We start from the raw sequence: 27,017 nt of genomic DNA, 5'->3' as shown, positions 1-27,017 counted from the left end.
CCTTTTTTCGAAAATAATAAAACTCGTGGTCCAATTTTGGGCTTAACATTTATCTAAATTACTCGAACAACATTTTTGTACCTATATTTGATGTTTTGCGAAATTTTAACCCATTTTGATAAGCCATACGACACCTTTTTCAGAAACTTCAAAACGAAAAAATCATGACCAAAATTTGGGCTGAGAATTCCTCCAAAAAAATTTCAGGAGGCTTCCTTACGTTTTGAAACTGCCTTCAATCGACTCAATATGTTGAAATTAGGGTATGAAGTAAATTTCAGCTTTCCAAACTTCATTGGATAATATTTTGTGGACATTTCAAGCATCAGCTCAAATCCATTCAGAATTGTTTGCAATCGATTAAGGGGCTCAAATATACGGCACATACCAAATTTTGACATTCGGAGTTGTTCAGATGAAATTTTGATTTTTTAGGTAGGTACCATTTTTATCCCAAACTTGTTTTTTTTCCCAAAAATGTCCAAAACAATCAAAAAATGAACTTGAGCATTTCAGAGACATGATTTTTCATCACGTTGGAAGGTTGGGGAAAGAGGTTTGAAATGCTTCACCATTTGAAAACTCAGTATTGGAAGCTGATCTAGGAGCTCATGCTTGTAATTTGATTGCCAAACCTGATATTATTTGTAATTTTTTGTTCACTTTTACTATATCTGGTGTTAGAAGAACGAATCTTGGACACCCTGTAGTAAACGTTCAATGAGAGATTTTGCATTTTAAAAGTGTTTTCTGAAATTTTTTTCTCGCATGTTGAAAATTTCAACAGCAGAGCTTTAATTTTCATTATAATCTTACGTCAGACTACACCGAGGGCTTAACAATCGATTTTCGTTCAACTACTCGATCAGTAATAATTTCTTCACCAATCAAAATTCAGCACGTAAAATTCCCAATGAAAAAAAAACAACCCAATCCAATAAACATACTCGTGAAAGTACATTGTTCGGGCATATGAAATCCGAATGGAAAACGTTTTCGATACCTACGAAGTACATTACTGTTTTTTGTAGATCTACGAGACAGTAGGTAGGAGTGAGTTACAAATTGAACAAACCGAATAACACACGCGTCTGTAAGAAAGACGTGTAAATAACACCTGTTTTGCGCACTGCTTCGTCAACATGTTTTGCATCATTTTTCAAGCTTTCACATCGCGCAGTAAAATGCCAAAAAATCGACAATCAAAAATTCGTCCAAATTCTAAACCATAAGATAGGCACTTTTAGAATTTTCTATTATTTTCGAATAATTTCAGGTAAGTATAATTTTTCTTTTTCTCAATCCCAAAATTTTTCAGAATTTTTTTGTGGATCAATATTTCCAAAAAAAATGTCAAAATTTCAAATGTAAAATTTTGGCAAATTTTGAAAATTTATCGGCGGGTTGAAAGACATTACAGCTCAAAAAATTCCGGATCCACATGAGAAAAATCGAAACAACGCCTACCCACCCCCCCCCCCCCCACCCAAACACTCAAAATTCCAAGCGCTGAATTTCAGGTTTTCAATTTTCACGAATTTCTGAGGAAATCATGAATTTTTTTTGTAATTCATCCAAAAAATTTTCCCTTCCGTAATTTAATTCACTCATCGACAAAAAAATCAGTCAATGTTATAGTAACATTTACACTGATGAGTTTTAAAAACTTTTGAGATCATTGATATTCAAATTCGAAGCGAAAACTTATAGTAGGTACTTATTTTTTTGGGATTTTTTCAGACTCCCTCAACTTGGAAATTTTAAATTTGCGTGTTTTTTTTTTCAAGTGAGACTTTCTGGTGAACCCTCTCAGAGATTCAAATCCTCATTTCGGGATACTTTGAAAATTCCATTTCATTTTTATACCCAATCAAAGAATTCAATATATTAAATATGGTCCTCCGGGCCGGATATCTCAAAAAGTTACATATCGCCAAGAAAATCAATTTTGTCATCGATATAGTGAAGTGAGAAGCAATTTCTACATCTGGGCCCCTCCTCTCACCATAGATTTCTTCTTTTCTGCGTACAAGTAAAATCCATAACCTGTAATAGTGCAAATTCGACCCCCCCCCCAAAAAAAAAGTAAAATTCTTGAAATCTCTCAAAAATTTAAATTCTCATTTCAGGATACTTTGAAAATTCCATTCAATTTTACGTATAGTCAAAAAATTCAATATATGAAATATGGTCCTCCGGGCCGGATGTCTCAAAAAGTTACGTATCGCAGAGAAAATCCGCTTTTCACATCATTATGGTGAAGTAAGAATCAATTTCTGCATCTGAACCCCTCCCCTCACTCTATAGATTTCTTCTTTTCTGCGTTCAAGTAAAACCGGAAAACCATACCCTCTAATCATGCAAATTCGACCCCAAACAAAGCAATGTTTTTGAAATCTCTCAGAAATTTAAATTCTTATTTTTCTAGATACTTTGGAAATTTCATTCACTTTTACGTGTAATCAAAAAATTCAATTATATCAAATATTGTCCTCCGGGTCGGATATCTCAAAAAGTGACACACTGCCGAGAAAATCATCTCTCTCTACAATATGACGATGAAGTTAGAACCAATTTCGACATCTGCGCTCTTCCTGTCTCTGAAGATTTCATCTTTTCTGCATTCAAGTAAAAACCATACCCTGCTGTAATCGTACAAATTCGACTCCAAAAACAGTTGAATTCGTGAAATCTCTCAAAGATTCACTCAAATTCTCATTTCAGGGAACGTTGAAAATTTCATTCATTTTCATCTAATAAAAAAATTCGATATATCAAGTATGGTCCTCCGGGCCGGATATCTCAAAAAGTTACATATTGTCGAGAAAATCGCCTTTCTCGTCAACATGGCGAAGTGAGAACCAATTTTGACATCTGCCCCCCCCCCTTCTGAAGATTTCTTCTTTTCTGCGTTCAAGTTAAACCCGTACTCTGTAATCGTTAAAACTCAACCCTAAAAAAATTAAAATTTACCATGGCAAGGTGGGTCAGATGGACTGAAACATCGAATGGAGTTGACAATTGGCCACACTGATGAGAACGTGACTTTCTTAACGCGTGCTAATTGCGATATCCGCCTCGGAGGACCAAAATGAAACTCCGAATGGGTGCTCAAAATACTAAAATTTAGTTGGTAAGGTGCTAGTTGCACTCAAAATTCGCATCTTTTCTCGTCATTTCATCTCTATACAGGAAATTCTTGCCACTAGTAGGTAAGGTGTAAGTACCTCTATCTTGCCTTGTAACTTCAGGATCTGAGCAGAAAAGACACTAATCGATGACCTATGCCAGCATCGTCTTCATCAACTCACATGCCGCGTAAAGTATCACGACAACGACGACCATTTCAGTGCCAAATTATTACCAATACATACTATTTTACAACCAGATAATGTCGCCCATACGCAAGGACTGCTTCGTCTTTGTCTTCATTATTATTCGCTCACAACGTCTGATATTTTACTTCGGGCTAATTTAGCACACATGCGAGTACCTAGACTCGCTATCTGCTCAGCACCATCAAAGACCATCGGCCCAATATCGCCATGACCGAGCGTATTTGCTCGCCATAGGAGCCCAGTACGTGTACTCGTTTCACAGTCCGACAATAGTACCAACATCTACACAACAATCATACGTATATACGAATATGTATAAGCAATCCATCGAGTACCTAAAGGATTGACTACATACATATGTATAGCAGCTTAGCATGCCACCAACACTGTATAGTGTATACTCTATTAAATCCATTAAATTCCAGACTACCAATTCCACAGCCTCCTAGTACCCGTAGGGAGTAAACAAACCCTCTCCAATCCGACCCATCCCCTGGAAAAAAATCCGCAATCCTTTATAGTAATCTTTCTCTCTACATTCTCGGCTCATTTTAATGATCATCTCGCAGCATCCCATGAAAAAGAGAGAAAAAAATTGGCTAAAAACAAACCACTTTCACGACATCCGCAGGTGGTCCTTATGTGGTCCGCGAAGCGCGAGACGTAGGCTACATATTCGCGCATTAAGAGGACCACCTCAGCACGCTGCTGTACCAAAATACGAGTACATCGAGAGAGAGAGATAGACAGAGACCATACAACAGCTCGTCATTCACATTCTGCAAATCGTACTTACATATGTATAATTAATATGTAATTTTTTTTTTTTTTCGTTTAATTTCCACGAATACGAGTATACCTATGTATAATATGAAATTAATGCAACAGAAGGCGAAGAAAAACCAGCGATATTCGAGTGGTATATAGAGGTATAAATATGTCGTTGCGGTCGTGATATTCGGATTAATTTTTTACCTACGTGCCATCCGAGACATTAACGAGCTATTAAAATTATTAATTCGACATTCGGCTTTGATGCGAACCGCCCTATAAGATGACTTTTGACATTTATTAGAATTTATAGCTTTTATATACCCATATCTACATAAACGAATGCTGGTCGTCGATGATTTATACGTAGGAAGAGAGCTGCGGATGCATCGAGATGGAGGTAGGCAGGTTTTTATGCTCGTACGAATAATCTGGCATCAACGAATCGAGCAGTTATTAAAATATTTATACACATAATGCAAGGAGTGGGTATACTTTTCAATATCTACATATTAATCGAAATCGAATTCGAGTTTTGGCAACTTTGACAACTGGATTAGGCACTTATCTAATATCAGATTCAGACCCAGGTACCTATCCAGTGAGTAGTTCAACATTTCAAACAATACGACGACACAGTGGCTCTACACAGGGCTGTAATGCGATGACGAATTTATCCAAGGGCAAGTTTATATACTCCATACTACTCGCAAGTCACACTTGAGACGTATTATTTAAGTATTTACGGTAAATAATGACCAATATGATGGCCCACTGTGGCTCGAGCATGCGCTCCATCGCACCACATCTCGATCCTCAATCGGTAGTACTTTCACTTGGACACGTTTTCAACCACCATCGCCATCATCACCCAAGTTAATTACGTTTCACTGCCCCAAAAAAACGTACAATACATTGTAGAACACAGAGCACCATTAATTAGATGAGACATCTATGCGCTGGACAAGATATAAGATATATAGGGACACCCTGAAACATTTTCAAGCTTCTGTTTTGTTCTTATATTCTTATATTTTGGCTCTTGTGTTTACCACGATAAATCATTATTTCAGCTGTAGGTATACAGAGATAAAAAGCGAACCCAAAAAAAAAGGACGAGGATTGTAACACAAAAACATTATCGACATGTTGCACTTCGCCAACTTTCTGCAGATGTCTGCGGTGATAAAATACGACGAGTTCGTATAGCTTAATCGATTTTTAAGAGGTTGAAAAATGATCTCTCCTCAGATGATCTGTTTGCTTCGAGTTTGTTTTTTTGAAAACATTAATTTGTAGAACAATTTGGCGACAGATGAAACCACACGACAAAATGGAGTAAGAGAAAGGTTTTCTTAGATTAAAATTTCTTCGTTTCGCCGGATCAATCCTGGACGGTGAGGGGGGAGGGGGTAGTAATTTTCCTGTATCTATTTGGGAATCCTCACGAAACAGACCAAATTTTGAAGGCTTGTATCTGGAGCTTGATAAAACTTAGGGCGAAACTGTTCACAGGATTTTAAAGGGCACAGATGAGATGAGATTCAAATTCAATTCAGTAATTATTTGAAAAGCTCGAAATCGAATTTCAAAGTATAGATGAAGCTCATACTGATCGCACGAAATGGAAAAGTTGAAATCAGCCACTTTAATATTTGAAAAAAATTCAACGAAGACTAATTTTTTTTGTTCTCTTTTTAACAAACCATATTTCAAAATGAGATCTCAAAAATTATGGGAGAGGAAAGGGGATGGGGGAAGGGAAGTGGAAGGAAAGAGGATTCCAATTTTCAACGAAATTCTTCCCAAAAAAATATCAAAAGTAAAGTGGATTTGAATACCTACTAATTTGATTTTCCTATCCAAATCCACTGAATCAAACCCCCCCCCCCTCAGCACTACCTGTACAAATTTTCGCTCAATTTTGACGACTTCGTCGTCAATTTCTGCAAGGTTTTAAACTACATATATTTTTCTGATCATCTCACGAGTGCATTTTCGAGCACTTGGTTCGAGATTTTTCAATATTCATGCAGGATTTTCAATTTTTGAGCAACTTTTATCAAAGCTTTTCTCAACTTTGAACGCCTTTTTTTTTGTCAATATTAACATCAATTTCGGTAATTTTCATTGCAATATAATGTATTTTTAAGCTTCTGAACTGTTTTTTTTTTTTTCAATATTTCGTAATGTTTTGGCAATTTATACAGCCATTTTCCAAATTTTAGGATTTTTCACTAATTGGGTAAGTACTTCGGTATTACTTAATTTTCCATAAATTTTGCGAAATTTCCTTCGACTATTTCATGCATTTTTACACAATTTTTGACCATTTTTGTGAAAGTTTGAGATGTTTTTACGCATCCTACGTCTTTTTTTTTAATTTTTCAAAACTTTTAAAAAAATCTTCACTTTTTTAAAGCAGTTTTCAATTAAGTATTTATCACAACTTTGCAGTTTAAAAAATATTTCTTCCAATTGCAAAAATTGCTGTATTGTAAGTGAACAAATTTTAATGGAAAATTTTGAAAATATTTAGACGTATGTATTTTTTAACGATTCTCATTTCAGTTTGATAAATAATTTTTTACATGCAAAGAAGTTTCTCAACGTATTTCCAGTGAAAAAATTAATATAAGCGAAGGTTCCCAAATCGAACTCACTCTGCGAAATCTGTATTCCGGAGGAGGCAAGAGTGGGCTTAAACCTAATCTACAGATTTTTCGCCCCCCCCCCTCTTTCTAAAACTCATTTTACAACAAAGTACAGCGATCGTTGCAAAATTTATACTTCATGTCAAAAAAACCAACAGATGAGGAGACGGGGGATTTATCTACTGAGTTTAATTTTTCAACAAATTTTAACGACTCCCCTCCTCTCCCTCTACTTTTTACTTTTCAATCATTTACTTTTCTTGCAAAAAAAAACAAAACAAAAATAATAAAAATCTCCCCCTTCCCGAGATCTTTTGAAAAAAAAAACATATTTGAGAAATAGCAGAGTTGGAATAATTTCTTGGATGTCTGATTTCTCAGTATTCTGAATAACCCTTCCCCCACCCTCCTCCTAAGCCATCATTTTTAAAAAATAAACTGAAAAATTGTAAATGAAACTCAGATCATTCGCATCGAGCTATCAAATTATACGTAGTCAAGATTTTCGAATTTGAACTGAATCTAAGAAATCATAACCGAGCAGGGGAAAGGGGCTAATTCCAACTGATAATTTATTTGACCCTCGTCCTCTCTCTCAAACTTGAATTTCATTAGATAAGGCACCAAAAATCAAAAACTGATCTCACGATATGAAAGCAATAAAAAATTCAACTTACCTACATTCAGAAAATAATTAGGTTGAGAGGAGGTGGAAAATCCAAATTCTTCCTCCCTCTTCTCCCCCTCCTCCGCCATTCTCAACCAGTTTCATTTTCAAAATATATTTTAGGATGCTTATTAGATTACTTTTTTGCAAAAAATCGAACTGTATCAAAATCTCTTCCTTCCTCTTTCTTAACAAACTGCATTTAAAAAATACACCTACTCGTAAAAATTCAATTTTCAAATTGATTTTTTTTGTAAAATTCTCATCAGTGAAAAATTATAAAATGCGCGATAAAAAACGTTTGTTGACTCGAGAGTAAAAAATAATTGACCGATAAATTGATTAGCGAATAAATTCGATAAATCTCCGAAAAAAACAATACCTACTTGAAAATTAGTGAACAAAATTAATAAAACCGTGAACTCAACAATGACAAAATTCAGTAACAAACTATAAAAAAATAAACAAACTTAGGTAGTTGAGAAAAGAACCATAAAACAGAACCCAAAGTATCTATTTGGTAGTCTGAAAACAACTGAGGATTTGTAAACTCACCCTAATTGTATTTATAATAAAATTTGGTTCGTTTTTGAGAGGGAGGGCTTCAAATTGGGCAAATATTGGTAAGATAGTTTGATTTAAATTTATTTGGGAAAGGATCACAAAGGATGTACAATTTCAAAATGCGGGTGACATTTAGGACACTGTAAAATTGCAATTTGGAGGATGTGTGCGCGTGACAAATGAAAAAGGGTTACAATTCTGAATAATTAGTAAGAGATGAAAAAGTTGTAAATGTCATAGCAATGTTTTGAATGTACTTTTGGTTAATTTTAAAGGGGTTTAAAAAGTACTTGGAGCTCATTAGCTCTTGTACAAATTGTCAATTATGTCAACTTTTTATATACTTAAGAAATATCATTTTCAAAGTTTTGACATTTATGAGAACTGAATTATCGTGTGAATCGGGGGTGGCTGTGGGAATCAAAGAGCCCGCAGCTATAAAATTTTACTGTTAATTAATTGACTCGAAAACCGTGGGTAAGTGTTTTGATTTTAAATTTACAACGCTTAATGAACTTTGAAAGCGCGAGTAAGTATTTGATTTAGAGTTTTAATTGAGTTAGGGGATGAATTTGAATTGAACCGATTAGTGACGTGATTAAAGTTGGCGGATGAAAATACTGATGAAATCTAGCCAGAATATTACAACCAATTTCAAATTCATCGATCAACTTTCCCCGGGCCATTTGACCCATAGATATGGATATTAAACTGGATCGGACTCCTACATTTAAAATGTACAGGAAAAAGTGAAGCAAAAAAATCAACCAATCCCGAATCACGTGGACCACGTGTTTCTCCGGCGGTGAATGCTCTGATTGGTCAGTTGCCCGGAGGTGAAAACTCTGATTGGTCGAATTTCTCCGGAGGTAAAGAATTTTTGCTTCACAAATTTCTGATCCCGTTTAATATTTATATCTATGATTTGACCAAAGATGAGATCCATTTCCTGTGGTGTATGTATCTTCTTCTTTGATCACCTCTGGTCAACTTCATCCACTTTATGTCTCCCTCAATATTGAATCCACTTTTGAAACATTTTAGAAGACATCTTCGACATTTGTGAACAAATTTGAACCTGGAAATAGGCACATAAGACATATTAAAATTCCCAAAAGACACATCTCAACTTCAAATTGTCAAAATATTGGACTCTTTTTTTGATTAAATCTGAAAATAATTTCCAACTCCGAGTCACTCGCAGCTAATAAATACTACAGCACCATTCTCGCGCTCTAATGCAATGCCACATACCACGATCCCAGTCCCACCTCACCTCACCTCATCGAATTCTATTCTTTCAATTTCACAACACTCCATCCGCAACTACACCAGTCACCAGTCAGTAAATTCTCACCTATCTCACATATATGACTCTATGACCGGTGAAACCACACCGATCACTCATCAGGTCGCGATAATTCGATAATTATTTCATACGTGGCGTACCTACCTACCTACAAAATAAAAAAAATAAAATAAGATAGACCAGCGAACTCGCATCTTTCACCTCTCTCTCTCTCTCGTTCCATCTACTCCTAACTCTTATACGAGCGCCAATTACTGTATAGGCATAAAAGTTCGCGTCAAAATGACACCTCTACACAGGTTCAGGTTCTCTCACAAGTCAGGTCTGACTATATATTTATAGTACATATATAGGTGCAATACTCAGTCGTTGAGAGAGAGAGAGAGAGATAGTGATAGAGAGCTGTATATACAGGCACCTGAACCTATAACAACACACGTACCTACGTATGACGATGACTATACGACGACGAGAGGTATATAATTAATTAGACGACGGGCGTAAATTACATTTAAAAGCGTAAAGGGCTTAGCTAATTAAGGAAGTTCATTGTTAAACAACTTGTCATTACCTAGCTACGTTGATAATTAGGTCGAATTTACGATCATAAGTCATGTTTTCTTTTCTCCGAACTCCGAAGACGGCAAAGACGAAGAGAACTTTGGGTTTATCTTTTCAAAAACCTGCCCCTGCCCCTGCCCCCTATTCCTCATCTCAGTTGATACAGTTTTCATCCTAATGGGTCACAACACATATCGTCGCAGAACCGATCTATAAATCCACTCGAGCTCTCGGGTCATTCAATAAGGGGCAAGATGGCTGACTCTGAGCATACAGCTCACTGAGTCTCTAAATACCTTTTTAGAAAAATACGCGCTCTTTTACTACAATCTACAAATACATGTTCCTTGTAAGAGCTTATATACTACATATATACGAAGCAACTCTTTTTTTTATATATCTATAATCTAACATATCTGCGTTGAGAAATTCAATTTATCTTCTTTTATATTTATTGCTTTACATTATAAAGAATCCGAGCTCTCAGTGCGCGATGGACCGGTTTCTTTCCACTGGATCTCTTATGTTAGGCCCTATGCGACGTTGCCACAACCATGCATTCATTTTTGTTACCGAACGTCATATTTAATATCGCCTCGGGCTGGACTCTTTTGATTTACCTTCTACCTCACACCTCACCTTATATATTCCTCTGGCTGAGTCTCTCTATCTTTTTTTAATACGGTCTCTCTTACACTCGTATATTTTGTCCCATGATTTTCTAAGTCTTCTCTAGGTTCTCACGCTTGTCCCTAAATGACTCTATATATGGCTGAGCTTCCGAGTACCTTACCATATAGGCGTATTTTGTCGTCATATGCGCAGGTAAACTTATACACCTGTCTGTATAATATACCTACGAGTACAAATCGCTTCCATTTCTTTAATCGCGTTCGCGAGAGTAAACATCGGTGTTGAAATGTACACAATTCCATACGTCACATTACACATCACACATCCAAAACTACCAACATCGCAAATACGCGTCAATTTACCCAAACTGGTCTCCCAATCTTACCAATTTACTGGAATTTCGTCGTAATGGAGAAAAAAAATACGTCTCTTAACCAATTAAAACCTCACTTAAGTACTTTACACCTCGAGTACATAACGCTTGGAAGTTGGATCTTGATAATAATTCATATTACCTACTGCATTCCACCTGTCACATTGCTGCCAGCTTATGTAGCAGGTTACACGTATATGTATATGTAGCTAATAATTAACGTATTATAATCATCGTTTCCACTTACTGGTATTCTTGAACCGATTGTGCGAGTGTGTGAGGTGAGGGCTTTTTTTACATAAACAGAGACATCTTCACGGATTCAATTCATTCTTTCGGGCGATACGTTCGTTTACCCAGTCGAGAAAACGTCTGCAGGCTGAAAGCAACAAATGAAATAAATCTGGATTAGTATTTTTGGTAGATCGAGAGGTGTTGGAGTTGGGTGCTGGAAGACTTAAGATATAAATCATAAAAGGTATATCGAGAGTAGTAGAAAATATGTACTTTGGTAGAGTAGAATGTTGCTCTAGTTGAGAAAACTTCCCCTATGGCAGATTGAAAATTCCAACGAAAAAAAAAAACAGAGGAATTGGGCTTATCAGGTCTTGATCACTTGGAAGATAAAAACCCACTAATTTTATACTCGATATGATGTAATTCAGGTAGGGCTATTGAGATTGAGGTACTTGCACAGCTTATAAAGATCGAAAAACTTCGGCTAGAACACGAAATTTGTCCATTTCAGTGAATGGGAGGGAAAGAGGGAGGAAAATCAATGCTCAAGTACAGGAATGTGGAATGAAATCATCGAATGGGCAAATGAAAATGGAATTTTTAATCGTGAACTGGAATTTTCTGATTTTACGGACAATTTATTTTACTTCTCAACTCGAAATATTTTGTTTATTGGGGGGGGGGGGTGTGTCAGGAAAAAACATCTGTTTGAAGGAAATTGCATCTTCTTCTCATGAGAATGTTTTAAAAATTATTTATTTATACCGTCATCATTTCAATTTTTTAAAAACTCAACGATGTGGGCTATTATGAGAAAAACAACTCGACCCCACTTCGCTTTTTATCAACTCTTTAATCTAAATCTAGAATTGGCAAGTACAAAAATAACACAACCGGTAGCCATTTGAGCGTCGAAGGTTGTGAAAATGACTTAATTTTCGTGTTTGATGAACTGATAAGATATTCGCTTACCAAGAAAATCATACATAATTAACACTCAATTTCAGCATAATATGTCTCTTTCTCACCTCTCCTCTATTTTTTCCATAATTAGGATTCGTTTGCGAAACGTCATTATAATGAAGGTAACTCGATCTTGTTTTTGGTGGTGACCTTAAACAAAAAATGAAAAAAAAAGTGATGAACTTTGATCATATTTGTGTAGGTATTTCAACGATCGGAGGCTCAGCTTGGTTCTTCCTTCCTCCTCCTCCTACCCCCCCCCCTTGCATGGGAAAAATCATCCAAATCATTTTCAACGTTTTGTTATTATTCAAAAAAAAAGTTCGGGCAGCGGGTGTTTTTCTCACGTTAAAATTTTGTTATCATCTTAAAAATTGGAGAAATGAAAAAAATGTCGTTGAATAAAATAATGCCATTATTTTTATACTTCCAAGTACTCTGAAAAATTGGAAAGGTGAAAAAAATGACACCTACACTCCAATTAAATCATCAAATGATCAAGCAATTCGAGAATTTTTCCAATATAGCAATTTACATGTTCAAAAAAGTATACGAAATTTCTATCGCCACATTTAAAATAATCAAAAATGTTCAAATAATATTTAAAAATTTCGTAATTCGAATTTCGTTGCAAAAATTTTAAAAATGGAGCCTTCTAGAGAAAAACTAAAATATGCATCATCGATTGAAAATTTCATTCTCAATAACTTCAGTTCATTATAATTTTTTTTCGAGAAACGAGAAACCCTTCAAATCTTTGTTCTACTTCCAGAGCTCCTCAAGCTTTGGAGTCAAAACATTTCGAATTTTAGAATTCACAGTTGGATTTGAGGTTAAAACAAGATCTTCTCCTCCAAATTTGGAGCATTTAAAATCAAATTTACATCTCTCCTCTCAAAATGGGGATAAATTTCTCAAAATTTTCAAAATTTTTGGCGAGGTGTTCAAAAATGTCAAAATTTTAATACTTGGAAAATATCTGGTACCAAATTGGTTCAAATTTTGGATTTGAGGGCTTAAAATAGCTAGGTGCAATTTAAAAAAAAACACTTCTTTCCTCAAAAAATAAATGTTGGTTTTAGACCCCTAAGTATTCTTCAAATTTGGAGTCTTAAAAATAAAAGTTGAATCCTCGCAATATTTTTAAGGCTGTACTCAAGTTTTTTCAAAAATTTTTTGAAGGGTGCCGAAAATTCTGAAACACTGGTTTTTGAGACATATCTCCTCTTGACTATATGAACCAAATTAGCTCAAATGTTTGATTTCAGATCAAAATACGATTTAAAAAATATTTTTTCCAAAAAATTGTATGTATATTAATTTTAGAAATCTCTTCTTCAAATTTCGATCCTTTAAAATCAAAATTGGACCTTGGTTAAATTTTAATTTTTTACTCAAGTTTTCTCAACAAATTTTGGAGAGAGATGAAAAAATTCCTTGGGGCATATCCCTCTTTTTAGAAAACCCAATTTAAAAAAAAAAATCATTTTTGAACCTTTTCCCAAAATTTTTGTGATTGTAGCCTACTCGAGTTCTTTCAAAATTTTTAGGATTGGGTCTAGGATTTCTAAAACTTTGATTTTTGGGGAATATCTCTCTTTAAATGGGACAAATCCATTCAAATTTCGGATTTGAGATCAAAACACAATTGATAAAATAAAAATTAAAAAAAAAAAACAAAACAAACAACATTTTCCAAAATAAATTTGTGTTGATTTCAAGACCGTCTTTTTTCAAATTTGGAGCCTTTTAAATCAAAGTTGAACCATCGCCAAATTTTTATGGTGTAGCGTATAGAGAATTGTGGTAGTTTTAGGTTGGTAGCACTGCACAACATGGCAGTTATGAATAAACTCTGACAACATGATTATGTGCTTATTTACGTGTGTACGAATATATTACATTTGGCGACGAGGAAAATGGTTATTTAAATAATTTTTTTTACAAAAAAATTGTGTTCGCAAACAAGACACCAGACACCAGACACTACACTAGACACCAGACAATGGCTCCTAGACGCAAAAATTAGCAGCCAAAGACACCAACATACGAAGAGACACCTTTTGCTGGTTTCATTCCATGCTTTCAGACAAACACATATACAATACAACAACGCATTTCAAACTTCCGATTCGCAGAATTCTCTGCGCAATCTGAAGAATGGTGCTATTACATACAACGATTCAAACTAGAAATCAGTCTACAAGGACTAGATGATGAAATCGAAGCAAAGCGCAACTTACTGCTGAAATGCATTGGCCCAGACTATTACCGAATGGTAAGTGATCACTTTGATCCAAAGCTAATAACTCAGCTCACTTACGAATCAATTGTGCAATTTCTGGACACATACTACCACCCTATGACAAACTATCTGTCAGAGTGAGTAAAATTCGGCCAAACCATCAGGAAAAGTACGCAAAACATCTTGCAATTCGTTGAAAATCTACGTTTAAAAGCAGTGTGGTGTAAATTTAGAACACTGAACGAAAGGTTGAGAGATTAATTCCTGGTTGGCATAAACAATTTGTCAATGCTCGAAAAAATCTTCGCCGAACATCCAGACGAACATGCAACATTCAATGATGTTGTGAAAACAGCCAATCTACTGGAATCAGCTCAACTACAAGGTTCATCCATCATCACATCAGCAGCTGAAACAACAGCATCGATAAACGCGTTATCAGTAGCAGATGGCAGTGAGGATGACGACCCAGAGTATGCTATACTTGATTAAGTCAATGCAGCTCGCCGTATTATTAGATTCGTTATGGACTTGAAGATGTCCTCGGCATTTTTTAAAAATTGTTTTTTTTTATATTATTATAGGATATGTAGCGTATAGAGAATTGTGGTAGTTTTAGGTTGGTAGCACTGCACAACATGGCAGTTATGAATAAACTCTGACAACGTGATCATGTGCTTATTTACGTGTGTACGAATATATTACATATGGTTATAGCCTACTCGAGATTTTTTTTCAAGTTTTTGGCAAGTGGTCCAAAAATTCCAAAAATCTGGTTTTTGGGGCGTCTCTCTTTTTATGGGACCAAATCGGTGCAAATTTTGGATTCGTCAAGAACAAAATACAATTTAAAAATAAACATTTTTTTTCAACGAAAATTCATGTTGATTTTAGAACTTTCTCAAAATCAAAATTGAGTCTTCGTAATATTTTCAAAAGCAAAAATTCGTCGAGAGCTTTCGATTTCAAAAACAAAAAAAAAATAAATTCTCATGTTTTACATGAGCGAAATGAAAATCGAGGGAACTGTTCAAATTTGCTCTGGGATTTTTATAACTTGAATTGTATTTCGAAAACAACATCTCCGAGAAAAACAAAAAGAATAACAAATGATTGAAAATTCAATTCTCTACAACTTTAGTTCTCTCGGCATCTTCACGGTTAACTCCTCGATTCAGTCTCCAGAGCACCTCAACGTGAAAATTTATCTAGGAAGGAGTTTTTTGCAAATAATATTTCTAAAATGAAGATCGCTGAAGAAAAAATGAATAAGGGACAGATGGTTGGAAATGTAATATTCCACAACTTTGGTCTCCATAACTTTTTTCGCAAAACCCTCAATTCAGTCTACACTCTACAGGGTGTCCCACAGTTTTGGGATTTCAATTTCAGATTTTAATATCTGTGACTTTCAATATTTTCAAAATGATGGTTTCTATAAAATAAAAATTTATAAAATGATGAAAATAAATATGATTGAGAATTCAATTCCCTACAATTTTGGTTCTCATCATTTTTGTCGCAGAACCTTCGCACTCAGCTTCCGGAGTATCTATCTGAAAATTTCGAGGATTCTGCTCATCCTCAAAAAAATAGCTTTACAATCAAAATTTGCTATTTCTAATTTTTTTAAATTTCAAATAGATGAACAATAAACTCAGTTTTTTTTATAATTGGGAAACTTTGAATTTTTCAAAATCCTTTTGCAACAATCTCAAGTCATTCAAACCAGCTCAAACGAGGCGCCATCTCCATCTACACCTTCTCCCAGCAGGGTAATCCATTTCCTACTCGGCGCACTTTATATCGCAATCAATTATACCACTGTCAGAGATACCCACACACCTCTGCGAAACTGAAAAAATCTCAAATTACACCCCAACAAAACGCAGCTCAAGTTGAAGTTGAAGTTGTGCACTCACATCTACATATACAAGTATGTAGAGTAAAAAAAAGGGTACCAGTAAGAAATAGTCGCAAGCCTTCGTTTATGAACCACACAATCGTCGATTCTAGTCTTCGTTGCTCGTCTAGGAACGTATAAATACGTGTATTACACATACATATGTATACAATAAGTCTCCATAGTACCTCTACAGTCTACATAGCCAGCATTTACTTCGACTTCGACTTCGACTAGTGTAATCTAATCCTACGCAAACCACCATCCAAGAAGCCTTTTTTCCTTTTCTGTTCCGGTTCTGCGTAAATTACATACGGTTTCGTTTCACCTTCACATTACCTACCGCCTGTTCCCCCTTTTCGTTTGATTTTCCCCCTTTTTTTTTTCAAAGTTCTCATATTGCATTTCTAGTCTTCTTTCGATCTCCGACAATCACACAACGACGAAGGGAATGGGCAAAGGGTTATTATACCAGTACCTACAAAAGGTAAATTGAAAACTCGTATGCAGCTTGTATGTATGTAGTTCGTGTGTCTGTGTATGGTACTTCTAAGTCAATTAATCACTGCGGGATCTCATTAATATTCCTCCAATGACCCCGTCTCACCTCTCGACCACTTCCACGGTATAAAAATCTCGTAAATCAACAACATTTTGCATCCAGTGGAACGACTATGCGGCGATATGGCGATGTCGGCGGCGCTTTGGTTCGTTTTGCTAAATTAGTTCGCATCATGCGAATCGAATAATATCGCTTCTATCGATTCGAAAAACAAGTCGAGCTTGAGAAATTAAAAGTAAATAGATCATATTTCAAGAGCCAAGTCGCCGCCATACGAACCTATATAGCCATTCTATAGCATGGCTTTCTTCTTGCTGCACGCGATATCCTCCGGCTACCGCGAGCTATACGATATTAAAATGCAAATAAACTCTGGCCAAAATATCACCCATACCATATAAAATAATCCCGAGCAAAAAAAACTTTCGTTCCTTACCCAGACTATTAATGAGAGATCGAACTTTAGACGATCTGGGCACATATGTCGATATCGATCGTCTATGTCCAATGTCCATGTCCTCCTCTTCACATATAAGGTAACCTAATACACAGGCACGTTTTGTAGTACGATAACATCCCTGCGATATTATGCATACTCGACGACACCACTTAGTACATGCAACCAATCAGCTACATCTGCGAGAGAGTCTGCAGCAGGTAATAATAATGAGATAGAAAAACCAGCATCATGCAGCAGTCTTGGTCTCTGTTGTGGAAGTCACGATTCTCTCGACTTGGGTGCATCTTATAAGTCGCCTTCGCCTTCGTCTTCGTCGCGTGCAAACCAATCCACTTCTTTAGCAGCCGTTATCTTTAGTCTCTGGTCTGCTGCTTTATTCCGTGATGATGTGCTTTGCAAAGTAGTCGTTCTCGTACTAGCATTTCTTTCTACTGCATTAAAGGAAGGAAACGTGAAAAAAAAACAACAATCCGACCGTCTTGGTCGTCGTCGTCGTCGTCGTATAAACAACATTCGATGTCGAACTGGTACCACTGAGTACATAAAATCGTGCTCGAGTACCAGCTTATGGATGTACTACTCGTATACCAATGTTCGTATTGTATAATTCTTTATCTTAATCGTGATGTATATGCAGGATTAAGCCAACCCCCCCTCCTCTCCTCCCTCCCTCTGCACGCTGCTGACGTTCTGCATCTTCAGCAGCATCCAAGCCGAACTGACCGGCTACTTCAGTGGTATCCCGAAAATCGTAAAATGCGTCCCTATAATAATAATTCTCTCCTCATCTCTCGTATATACTCGTAAGATAGGTACAGGTACCTCTTTACCCTACCTATGTTTGTCTGTATACTCGTAAGGTACTCGATCCGATGATTTATGCGGCCCAACGTCGTTTTAATTCTTTTTACGCCTCCTACCGGGCTACAGAGAAAGATTTTGTACGAAGACCACTATGAAGCTCGTACATATATACGATATATCGACTTGGATGCGAAGTCCATGATGTACTATCCCAATCTCGAATCTGGTGTAGGCTATACGGTGTAATTTATCAACAAATTCTGAACCAATGCCACCGTCGCTGCTGCTGCTGCTATTATTAAGCATATTATACTTAATATGAATTATTATAGAGCGAAAAAAAAAGAGAAGAAAACACGTAGAGAGAAGAAAATCCTGATTTATTAAATGGTTTGAAAAAAATACCCGGTGCCAGAGCCTCTTCATCATAATATTATTATGTAAAGTGGGATCATCTTTATTGTGGGAAATAGAACTCGTTATTGGAATTGGAAGGCGTAAAATTCATTCTGTTTTTTTCACGTTTGATTCGCCATAGCTAATGAAACCCCCTTCCGTCTCCCCCACCCAAAAATTGTGAGTTAAATTTTGCGCACTTTGAAAAGTTAATAAGGATCAAATCTTTGTAGAATTAAATCTTAAATCGTCTTCATTTTTTTTTTTTTGTTTTTTCCTTGGGAAGTCTCAATTTTGGAATATTTGCAAAAAAAAAAAACAAGAAAAAACAAAATATTTTGAAATCTTAAATGATACCTTGTACACTTTGAGATGCCTTGGAGGCTGAATGAAGAAGTTTAAGTACAACAAAATTGAATAGAATCAAAATTATAGTCTCTTTTATTTATTTTTTTCTAAGAAGCCAGATTTTTTAAATATTTGCAAAAATAAACTACAAATGAAATCTGAAATGAAACATGCCACATTCTGAGGCACCCTGAAGGCTGAATGTACTCAATTTTTTCCTAAAAAAGTGAACTTGGTAACCAAAAAAGCTCGAAAAACTAGACACCTAATCAAAAAATTGAAAAAACACGTGCAAAACATCTTTTTTTGTTTTAAAATTTTGTAACTTTTTGATAGAAAATAAAGACTTTTGGCAATTTCTTCCAACAAAGTGAGGCTATTTGCACTTTCTAAAAATTATTTTTGGCAAATAGTGAAAAATTCGAAAAATTAGCCAAAAAAGACGTGATAAAATGTGAACAAAACGTTTTAATGGACGAAAAAAACTACTTGTTCTGGTTTAAAAAGTTGGACTACCTTTTTTGCAACTTTTTGATGAAAAAACAAGATTTTTGCCAAGTTTTGGCAATAAAATGAAAATTTTAGCAATTTTTGTCAAAAACAAAAAAAAAATACAAACTTTTGCCCAAAAAGCAAGTCTTTGAAAATTTTATCAAAAATAATGTTTTTTTGGGCAATTTCTACTTGAAAAAAAAAACAACACGTTTGAAAAAAATGTTCATTTTCAAGAGATTTTTCGGACTTTTTTGCCAAAAAAACACAATTTTTCGCCATTTTGATAAAAAACGAGAATTTTTGTAAATTTTTGAAGGAATGAAATTTTTGACACTTTTTGGCGCGAAAAACACGACTTTGACAATTTTAGCAAAAGGAAAGATTTTTTGGGCAATTTCTGCTTGAAAAAAGGACTTTTGAAAAAAAAATTATTTTAAAGAGATTTTTCAGACTTTTTTGCCAAAAAAAACATAATTTTTCGCCATTTTGATAAAAAGCGAAAATTTTTCAAATTTTCGAAGGAATGAAACTTTTGACACTTTTTGGCGCGAAAAACACGAGTTTGACAATTTAAGCAAAAGGAAAGATTTGTTGTGGTAATCTCTGAAAAAAAAACAGACTTTTGATCAAGTTTTGGAAAAAGATAAGACTTTTAAAACTTTTCTACCAAAAAATCACAATTTGTAGCCATTTTGCTGAAAAGCGACAACATTTTTTGACAATTTTTGGCAATAAAAAGTAAGACTTTGACGATTTCATGAAAAAGAACGGATTTTTTGACATTTTTGCCTGGAAAAAAAGAGAGCATTTTAGACAATTATTTTTATTAAAAAAAAGACTTCTTGGAATTTCTGGCAAATAATCGCAATTTTTAACGATTTCGATAAAAAACGAGAATTTATGACAATTTTTGGCAAAAAGCGAGACTTTTACAATTCCAAAAAATAGATTTTTTCCTATTTCCTAAAATATCACAATTTTCTTAGCCATTTTCATAAAACGCAGAAGTTTTTCTCAATTTTAGAAGCACTGAGATTTTATGACAATTTTTGGCAGAAAGCAAAAAACTTTGACAATTTTAGTAAAAGGGAAGGTTTTTTTTAGTAATTTTTGAAAAAAAGAACCTTCTGGTCTTTTATCCTGAAAAAAATCATTTTTAGCCTTTTTAACAAAAAGACAGAATTTTTAAACATTTTTTGCAAAAGGAAAGACTGGACAATTTTTTTTGAAAAAGGAAGACTTTTGGACCATTTTTGAAAAAAAACAAGGCTTTTCAGTTTTTTAGCTTTCTTGCTCAAAAACCACAATTATAATATCATTTTCATTTTGCTATAAAAATCGAGAATTTTTTTTAATTTTTGGAAAAATCGAGACTATTGGTACCTAAGTATGGAAATTTTTGGCAAAAAATTAGACTTGGGTGATTTTGGAAAAATGTAAGACTTTTTAGAAGTGTAAGAAGTGAGCACTTCCATCAAAATGAAAAATTTCTACAATTTTAGCAAAAAAGCAAAACTTTGGCAATCACTTTTTGTTTAAAAAAAAAAAGGATCCATTTGACAATTTTGGAAAAAAGTGAGTTTTCGGACAATTTTTGTAAAAAAAATGAAATGTGGATTTTTTGGTAGAAAAAAATTACTAGGTATTTTCGACCATTTTGTCAAAAGCAAAAATTTTGTCAATTTCTGAAAAATCGAGAATTTTTAACAATTTCTGGCAAAAAGCAAGATTTTGAAAATTTTAGTAAAAGGCAGCATGTTTTGAGAATAACTCTATTGACAATATTGGCACTTTTTTGAAACTTTTTGCATAAAAAACAAAAAAAAAACAAAACAAAAACAAAGCTTTTGCACCATTTTTGGAAAAAAGTGAAATATTTTATCAATTGTCCTAAAAAACCAGAGTTTTAGTAATAATTTATGTTAGAAAGCAGGATTTCGGCAATTTTGGCCAATTTCAAGACTTTTGGCAATTTTTTGGAAAAAATTGTACTTTAAATTTTCCCCAATGGTGAAAAAACAAGATTTTTTTTTTACTAATTTTTGGCAAAAAAATTACTGTCAAAACCCCTAATTTCGGACAGGGTACGTAATTTCGGACACTTGATGTTTTCGCTATTTTAATGATAAGAACTAAGGGTACAAGTAAAAGTGAACACTTCTTCTATTAGTTTAGATCACGGACAATCTCCCTGATGTAAGAATTTTCATTTTACGCTATTTCTTTGGTCATTAAAATGAACTTCACAAAGTGCTTCATATAAAGAGTGAGGAAAAAGTTATTCACGGCGTCTATCCAAATGCTTTCATAACCATGAAAATCGCTCTAAAATATCAAGAAGTCACTGGTAATTAAAAATAAAATTCATTCCTCAAATTTTACGTTTTGTTTCTATTATTTAAATCCTAAAAACTGAAAAAGTCGCGAAACGGATCATTATTTCGGACACTTTGGATCACGCATTACTGAGTTTGGAAGGGTAACACTGATGCACTTGCAAATGTGTATTTTTCGAGTTCAACGGTATTTTTATCAAGTGTTTTTAGTTTTGATGAAGAATTGCACTATTATTTCACTCATTTTCTAAAAACCATACTGAAAAGTAAAAGATCTGAGCCGTAAAATCATCAACAAGGAGTTTGATAAGAAATTGTTCAATGTTACCAACTTATTTTTCTAACAAGAAAATGTATAATGAGAGTGCTGAACATTTCCTTGAAAAATCTTTTTTTTCTACATTTCACATCATGATTCGAGCTGTTTTTGATTGGAGTCGTTTTTCAGGGGTAAATAATTTCTTTTTCAACTAAAATTTTCGAGTTCCCACGTTAAAGAAAAAGTGTCCGAAATTAGGGTACCTTGGATCTAATTTCGGACACTTTTCGAATTCAAATTAAACAAACAAAATCACGTAAAATTAATAAATTGATGCTCAAAAACTGTTCACACGGTGACATTCTATGAGAATGTGAAGACAAACACCAAGTTGAATCGCTCGTTTTAAAGCCTTTTACGAAAAACATGAAAAAGGTGTCCGAAATTAGGGGGTTTGACAGTAAGGTTAAAATTTTTTGCAAAAATTAATAAACAATTTTTAGTGAGAAATTAGACGTCACAAAGGTCTGCTGATTGTGAAGTTTAGAATGAGATGTTCAAAACTTCAAGTCTTTCTAGAACCTGAATGGAAGGTTTTAGAATAAAATTGATGAAACCAATGTTGTAGAATTTGAATTTCTAAACTAACTCTCTTCAATGTGAATATTATTTTCTTATGTGAACGTGATAAACACAATTTCTTATCCCTCTCCTCCCTTCCCCCTCAGTTCCTGACATCAAAAAAATGGAAATTTCGCGAAAACATAAGAGTTGCTATTTAGATTCTTGGGACATATTAATTTACTCTATTCAAGAACCCATAATAACCATAATCGAATCAAATTACCCAGATTTATACACCAATAATTTATCATACGTACCGTATTATAAAATAATTTTAAAAAAATAAATAATACCTACTCTTATCTCTTGCTACAAAACCTCAACTACTCAAACACTTCTAACCACCCTATTCTTTTTCTTTCCAACAGATATATCCACTCGAAAGAGAAACCATTCAAATGCACCGAATGCGGCAAAGGATTCTGCCAATCGCGTACCCTGGCAGTACACAAAATCCTGCACCAAGAAGAATCACCCCACAAATGCCCAGTCTGCAATCGCAGCTTCAACCAGCGCAGCAACCTGAAAACCCACCTGCTCACCCACACCGACCACAAACCTTACGAGTGCAACTCCTGCGGCAAAGTATTCCGCCGCAATTGCGATCTCCGACGTCACGCTCTAACTCACGCCGTCGGAGGCGACGTTCCCTCAGACTCTCTCCAGTCACCTTCGCCCAGCGCCGAAGGAGGCGAAAACTACCGATTGGAGAGCGCCGACGATACATCCTCGATCCGCAGCAGATCTCCCGAGGACGGAATGCGTTCCAGAACACCGTCCAATGAACGTAGACCTACGCTGGCATTGGACGCGAAAACCAGTATCTTCGGGACTAGGGAGAGCCGCCCGAGATCACCCGTATCTCCGGATAAAGATCGTCGTTCACCTTTGGGTATGATGCGGTCTCCCATCCTGTCTCGTCGAAAGATCTCGCCCATGTTCGCTGGCAGCACCAGTGGTCGCGTGTCTCCGGCTGGAAACACCCCATCGTCGTTATTCCAGTCGACCTCAGCAGCCAGTGGATCCGGCCTGAGACCCAGTTCACCATCACCGGTGTCCATCTTCAGGCGTACGTCTCCTTCGCCATTACCACTGTACAGGAAACCATCGGCGTCGCCTAATCGGTCCATATTTAGGCACCATTCTCCCTCCTCTGTGCCTATATTCCGTCGCCAGTCCCCCTCCGTACCGTACAGGCGTCGGTCACCTTCACCAAACTTGACCAAATGCCACCATCAAGATCTATCTTCACCCTCGACCTCGTACACGATGCGACCATCCGGCTCCAGAGCAGCCCAGGTTCAAGTTCGACGCGACCTCTACCCATCAGAGACCACATGCGAATCGGACATATTCCGATCGAAACCCCCCGAGCCCCCAGATATACCCAGTGCTCTGCTCAGGGCACCTTCACCAGTCTCAGGGTCCTCTTTGAGCACCCCTGATCCTATCTCCATCGAAGGATCTGCCAATAAGTCATCGACATCATCAGCTGCTGGCGGATTCCTGTCAACGCCTTCGGTCAACGTACCCCCTCCTGCGGTGGTCCCTGCTGTTGTTGCTGCTCCTACGGTGCCTCCTCCTACCGCACCAGCTCCCCCGGTTAAGAAAGGGTTCAGTATAGAAGACATTATGCGCAGATAGGACCTCCTCCTGGCGCAGAAGCCCCCGTCATCCGAGTAGCTGGATCTCTCTACTAAAACGAGTTTCCACCGACTTTAATCTCGTACATCTGTGATTCCCACAGCATAAAACAAAGTGACGCTAACTTTCAACCAGCCCACACGCTGACATCTGCAGTGTTGCCATTTTGAATGGTGCTATTTATTATATTATATTGTTTTAAAATTAGATATGTATCTCTCTCTATATCTCCTCGTTTGTTGTTTTATCTCGATTCAATGTGCATTTCTTTACTCGACGTAAGTGTTTTTTTTTTCAATATTATTATATTTTGGTCTCTGCTGTGTGTATAAGTTATTGTATTATTTCGTATTATACAAAATGTAGCATTACGTAAGTTGTACTATAAATGCCTATTTTACGTGTAAATATGTAAGTAGGTAAGTTATCTATTTATTCTGATAAGTATTTTTTTTCTTTCGTTAAATTACTGTAGTAAGATTTTTTTTATCCGAGAAGAGTTCGAGCCTAGTCCATCTTCATTGATAAAACTCGACGCCCTTCCCCTCCTCTGCTTCTGCTGCTGGCTCTATCGTGTAGAAAAATATTACGCCTCGTACTCACTACTACCTACCTGAGTACCTACCGTTCAACAAAACAAACTTTCCAGCGTTTTTCTTAATTACACGTACAACCTGTAATCAAAGCCGCGACTCGGCCATATCCTAAACATTTCATTAACCACTCCAGCCTACCAAAAAGTTAAACTGCGCGTACCGAGCAACAAAACCGAACGGAAATGTAATTAAAATGTTGTTTAAAACACGTGAAAATATTTTTCTCTGAAATTATTCAATTTTCCAGTCTCGCAGGCGCGTACTAATTAAACAACAACCCCCCCCCCCATCCACACTCGTGTTCTATACCGAATACTACACCACACATATAGTGCAGTACAATATGCTGCTATACAAAGATGTACTCGAACCATTCGAATGTGGCTTTTTAATTATTGTTTGAATAATGGACTGTGTTTAGTGTAGGTAGGCACGTTTACATATAGGTACATTATCTCTACTCTGGCGGTTAATTTTTAGAACAATCCTCTTCTCCTCCTCTTGTTTCGATTCCGTCCTCACTCAAGATCGAACTTCAAGTTCTCATTGTAAGCTTATAGGTAACTTATAGTACCTTTCTATGTGTACGTTTTGGTATCTCATTTGAAAATACACATATAATATCTGTATCTGGAATTACAGGTGTGACCTAAATTGAAATTTCCAATTTTCAAATTACATATGTATTTGAGTACCTACGATAAAATATTAGATTCAAAATGAACCTAAATTATTTTGAATTGATGACTTATCTATACCTATTGAGAAATACTTGAATATAATGCTTTAAGTGATATGTAAATTATTGTTTTTTGTTTGATGCTTATACCTAGTAGGTATGTACCTACTTACTATTGTAATATTTTCTGTAGTTTATATGTAGAAGTGTATATGATACATAGATATATTATTTATGACGATGGATTATAAATTGTTTTTCTTTTTTTAATGATTATTATTACATTATGTGATTTTTACGTAAATTTTTTTGTATGTATTGTATATTTGTGGAAAGAAAAAAAAAAGATTTCTTAATAAATTTAAATTTTTAAAATACCGTGTTCAATTTTTTTTTTCGATTACGCAATTCTACTCGTATTGTGAGGTTAAATGCCAACATCGGCTCGATATTGTCATCAAATTGACGTTTGCGAAATTCCAGTTAAGTTGGTTTGCACGGTAGTCATTTAAACGATAAAAAGTGGTGTAACAAGAACAATCAACATATGTAAATGGTAAGCACAAGAAGAGCATTTTTAAACGACAGAAAAATGTGTAAGCACGATATTCTTCATTGGTAAAAGAAGGCATTTCCACTAAAAACGTTTCTATGAGATGTGCAGACCTTTCATTGTCACTTCTTTTTCGGGCATACACCAATTCTCGGAAGTTATAAGTCCATAATTTGTAATACGACCTGCCTACCCCAAACATTCAAAAAGACTTCATTTTCTTGTTCTCTTTTTGTTCCAAAATTGCCAATAAGTTTTTTTTTCGTTTTTGTCAAATTCTCTTGAGTCAAGAAGTGCTAATTTTTGGCACAATTGTTACAGTGTCAATTTTTGTCAAAATTGTCAAAAAGTTTCTGTTTTTGGTAAAATTGACAAGAAGTGGCCATTTTTTGTCAAAGTTGTTAAAAAGTATCCATTTCTGGTAAAATTGCCAAAAAGTGTCCATTTTTGTCAACATTATCAAAAAGCGCGCACTTTTGTCAAAATTGTCAAAAAGTAGATATCATTTGTTGTCAAAAAGTGTTCATTTTTGTCAAAATTTTCTAAACGTGTTGCATTTTAGGTAAAATTGTTAAAGTGTCCATTTTTTTCAAAATTGTCAACAGGTGTCAACACTTTTGGTAGAAAAATGTCAAAAAGCTTCAATTTTTGGCAAAATAGTCAAGAATGTGTCAATTATTAACACAATTGTTAAAAAGTGTTCATTTTTGTTGAAATTGTCAAAAAGTGTCGCATTTCAGGTAAAATCATCAAAAAGTGTCTACCTTTGTCAACATTATCAGAAAGTGTCCATTTTTGTCAAAATTGTCAAAAAGTGTTCATTTTTGTCAAAATTTTGTAAAAGTGTCGAATTTAGGTAAAATTGTCAAAAAGTGTCCATTTTTTCAAATTTGTCAACAGGTGTCAATTTTTGGTAGAAAAATGTCAAAAAGCTCCACTTTTAGACAAAATAGTCAAGAATGTGTCCATTTCCGGCACAATTGTTAAAAAGTGTACATTTTTGTCAAAATTGTTGAAAAGTGTCTGTTTTTGGTAAGATTGAA

The 27,017-nt window shown here is 35.3% G+C and overlaps 1 protein-coding gene across 1 annotated transcript in view; it reads left to right on the top strand.

Moving 5' to 3' along the window:
- Positions 1 to 25,790, top strand: part of LOC135842483 (protein bowel-like) — an 81,623-nt gene extending 55,833 nt beyond the window's left edge. The window contains exon 3 of the mRNA XM_065359963.1: positions 22,871 to 25,790. Within this exon, the coding sequence (XP_065216035.1) occupies positions 22,871 to 24,146 (1,276 nt within the window). The 3' untranslated portion in view covers positions 24,147 to 25,790. The remainder of the gene's footprint in view (positions 1 to 22,870) is intronic.
- Positions 25,791 to 27,017: the final 1,227 nt, after the last annotated feature.

The sequence above is a fragment of the Planococcus citri genome, chromosome 4, assembly GCF_950023065.1.
Source record: "Planococcus citri chromosome 4, ihPlaCitr1.1, whole genome shotgun sequence".
Taxonomy (NCBI): Eukaryota; Metazoa; Arthropoda; class Insecta; order Hemiptera; family Pseudococcidae; genus Planococcus; species Planococcus citri.
The sequence above is the reverse complement of the archived record's forward strand: the minus strand, read 5'-3'. Positions and strand labels throughout refer to the sequence as shown.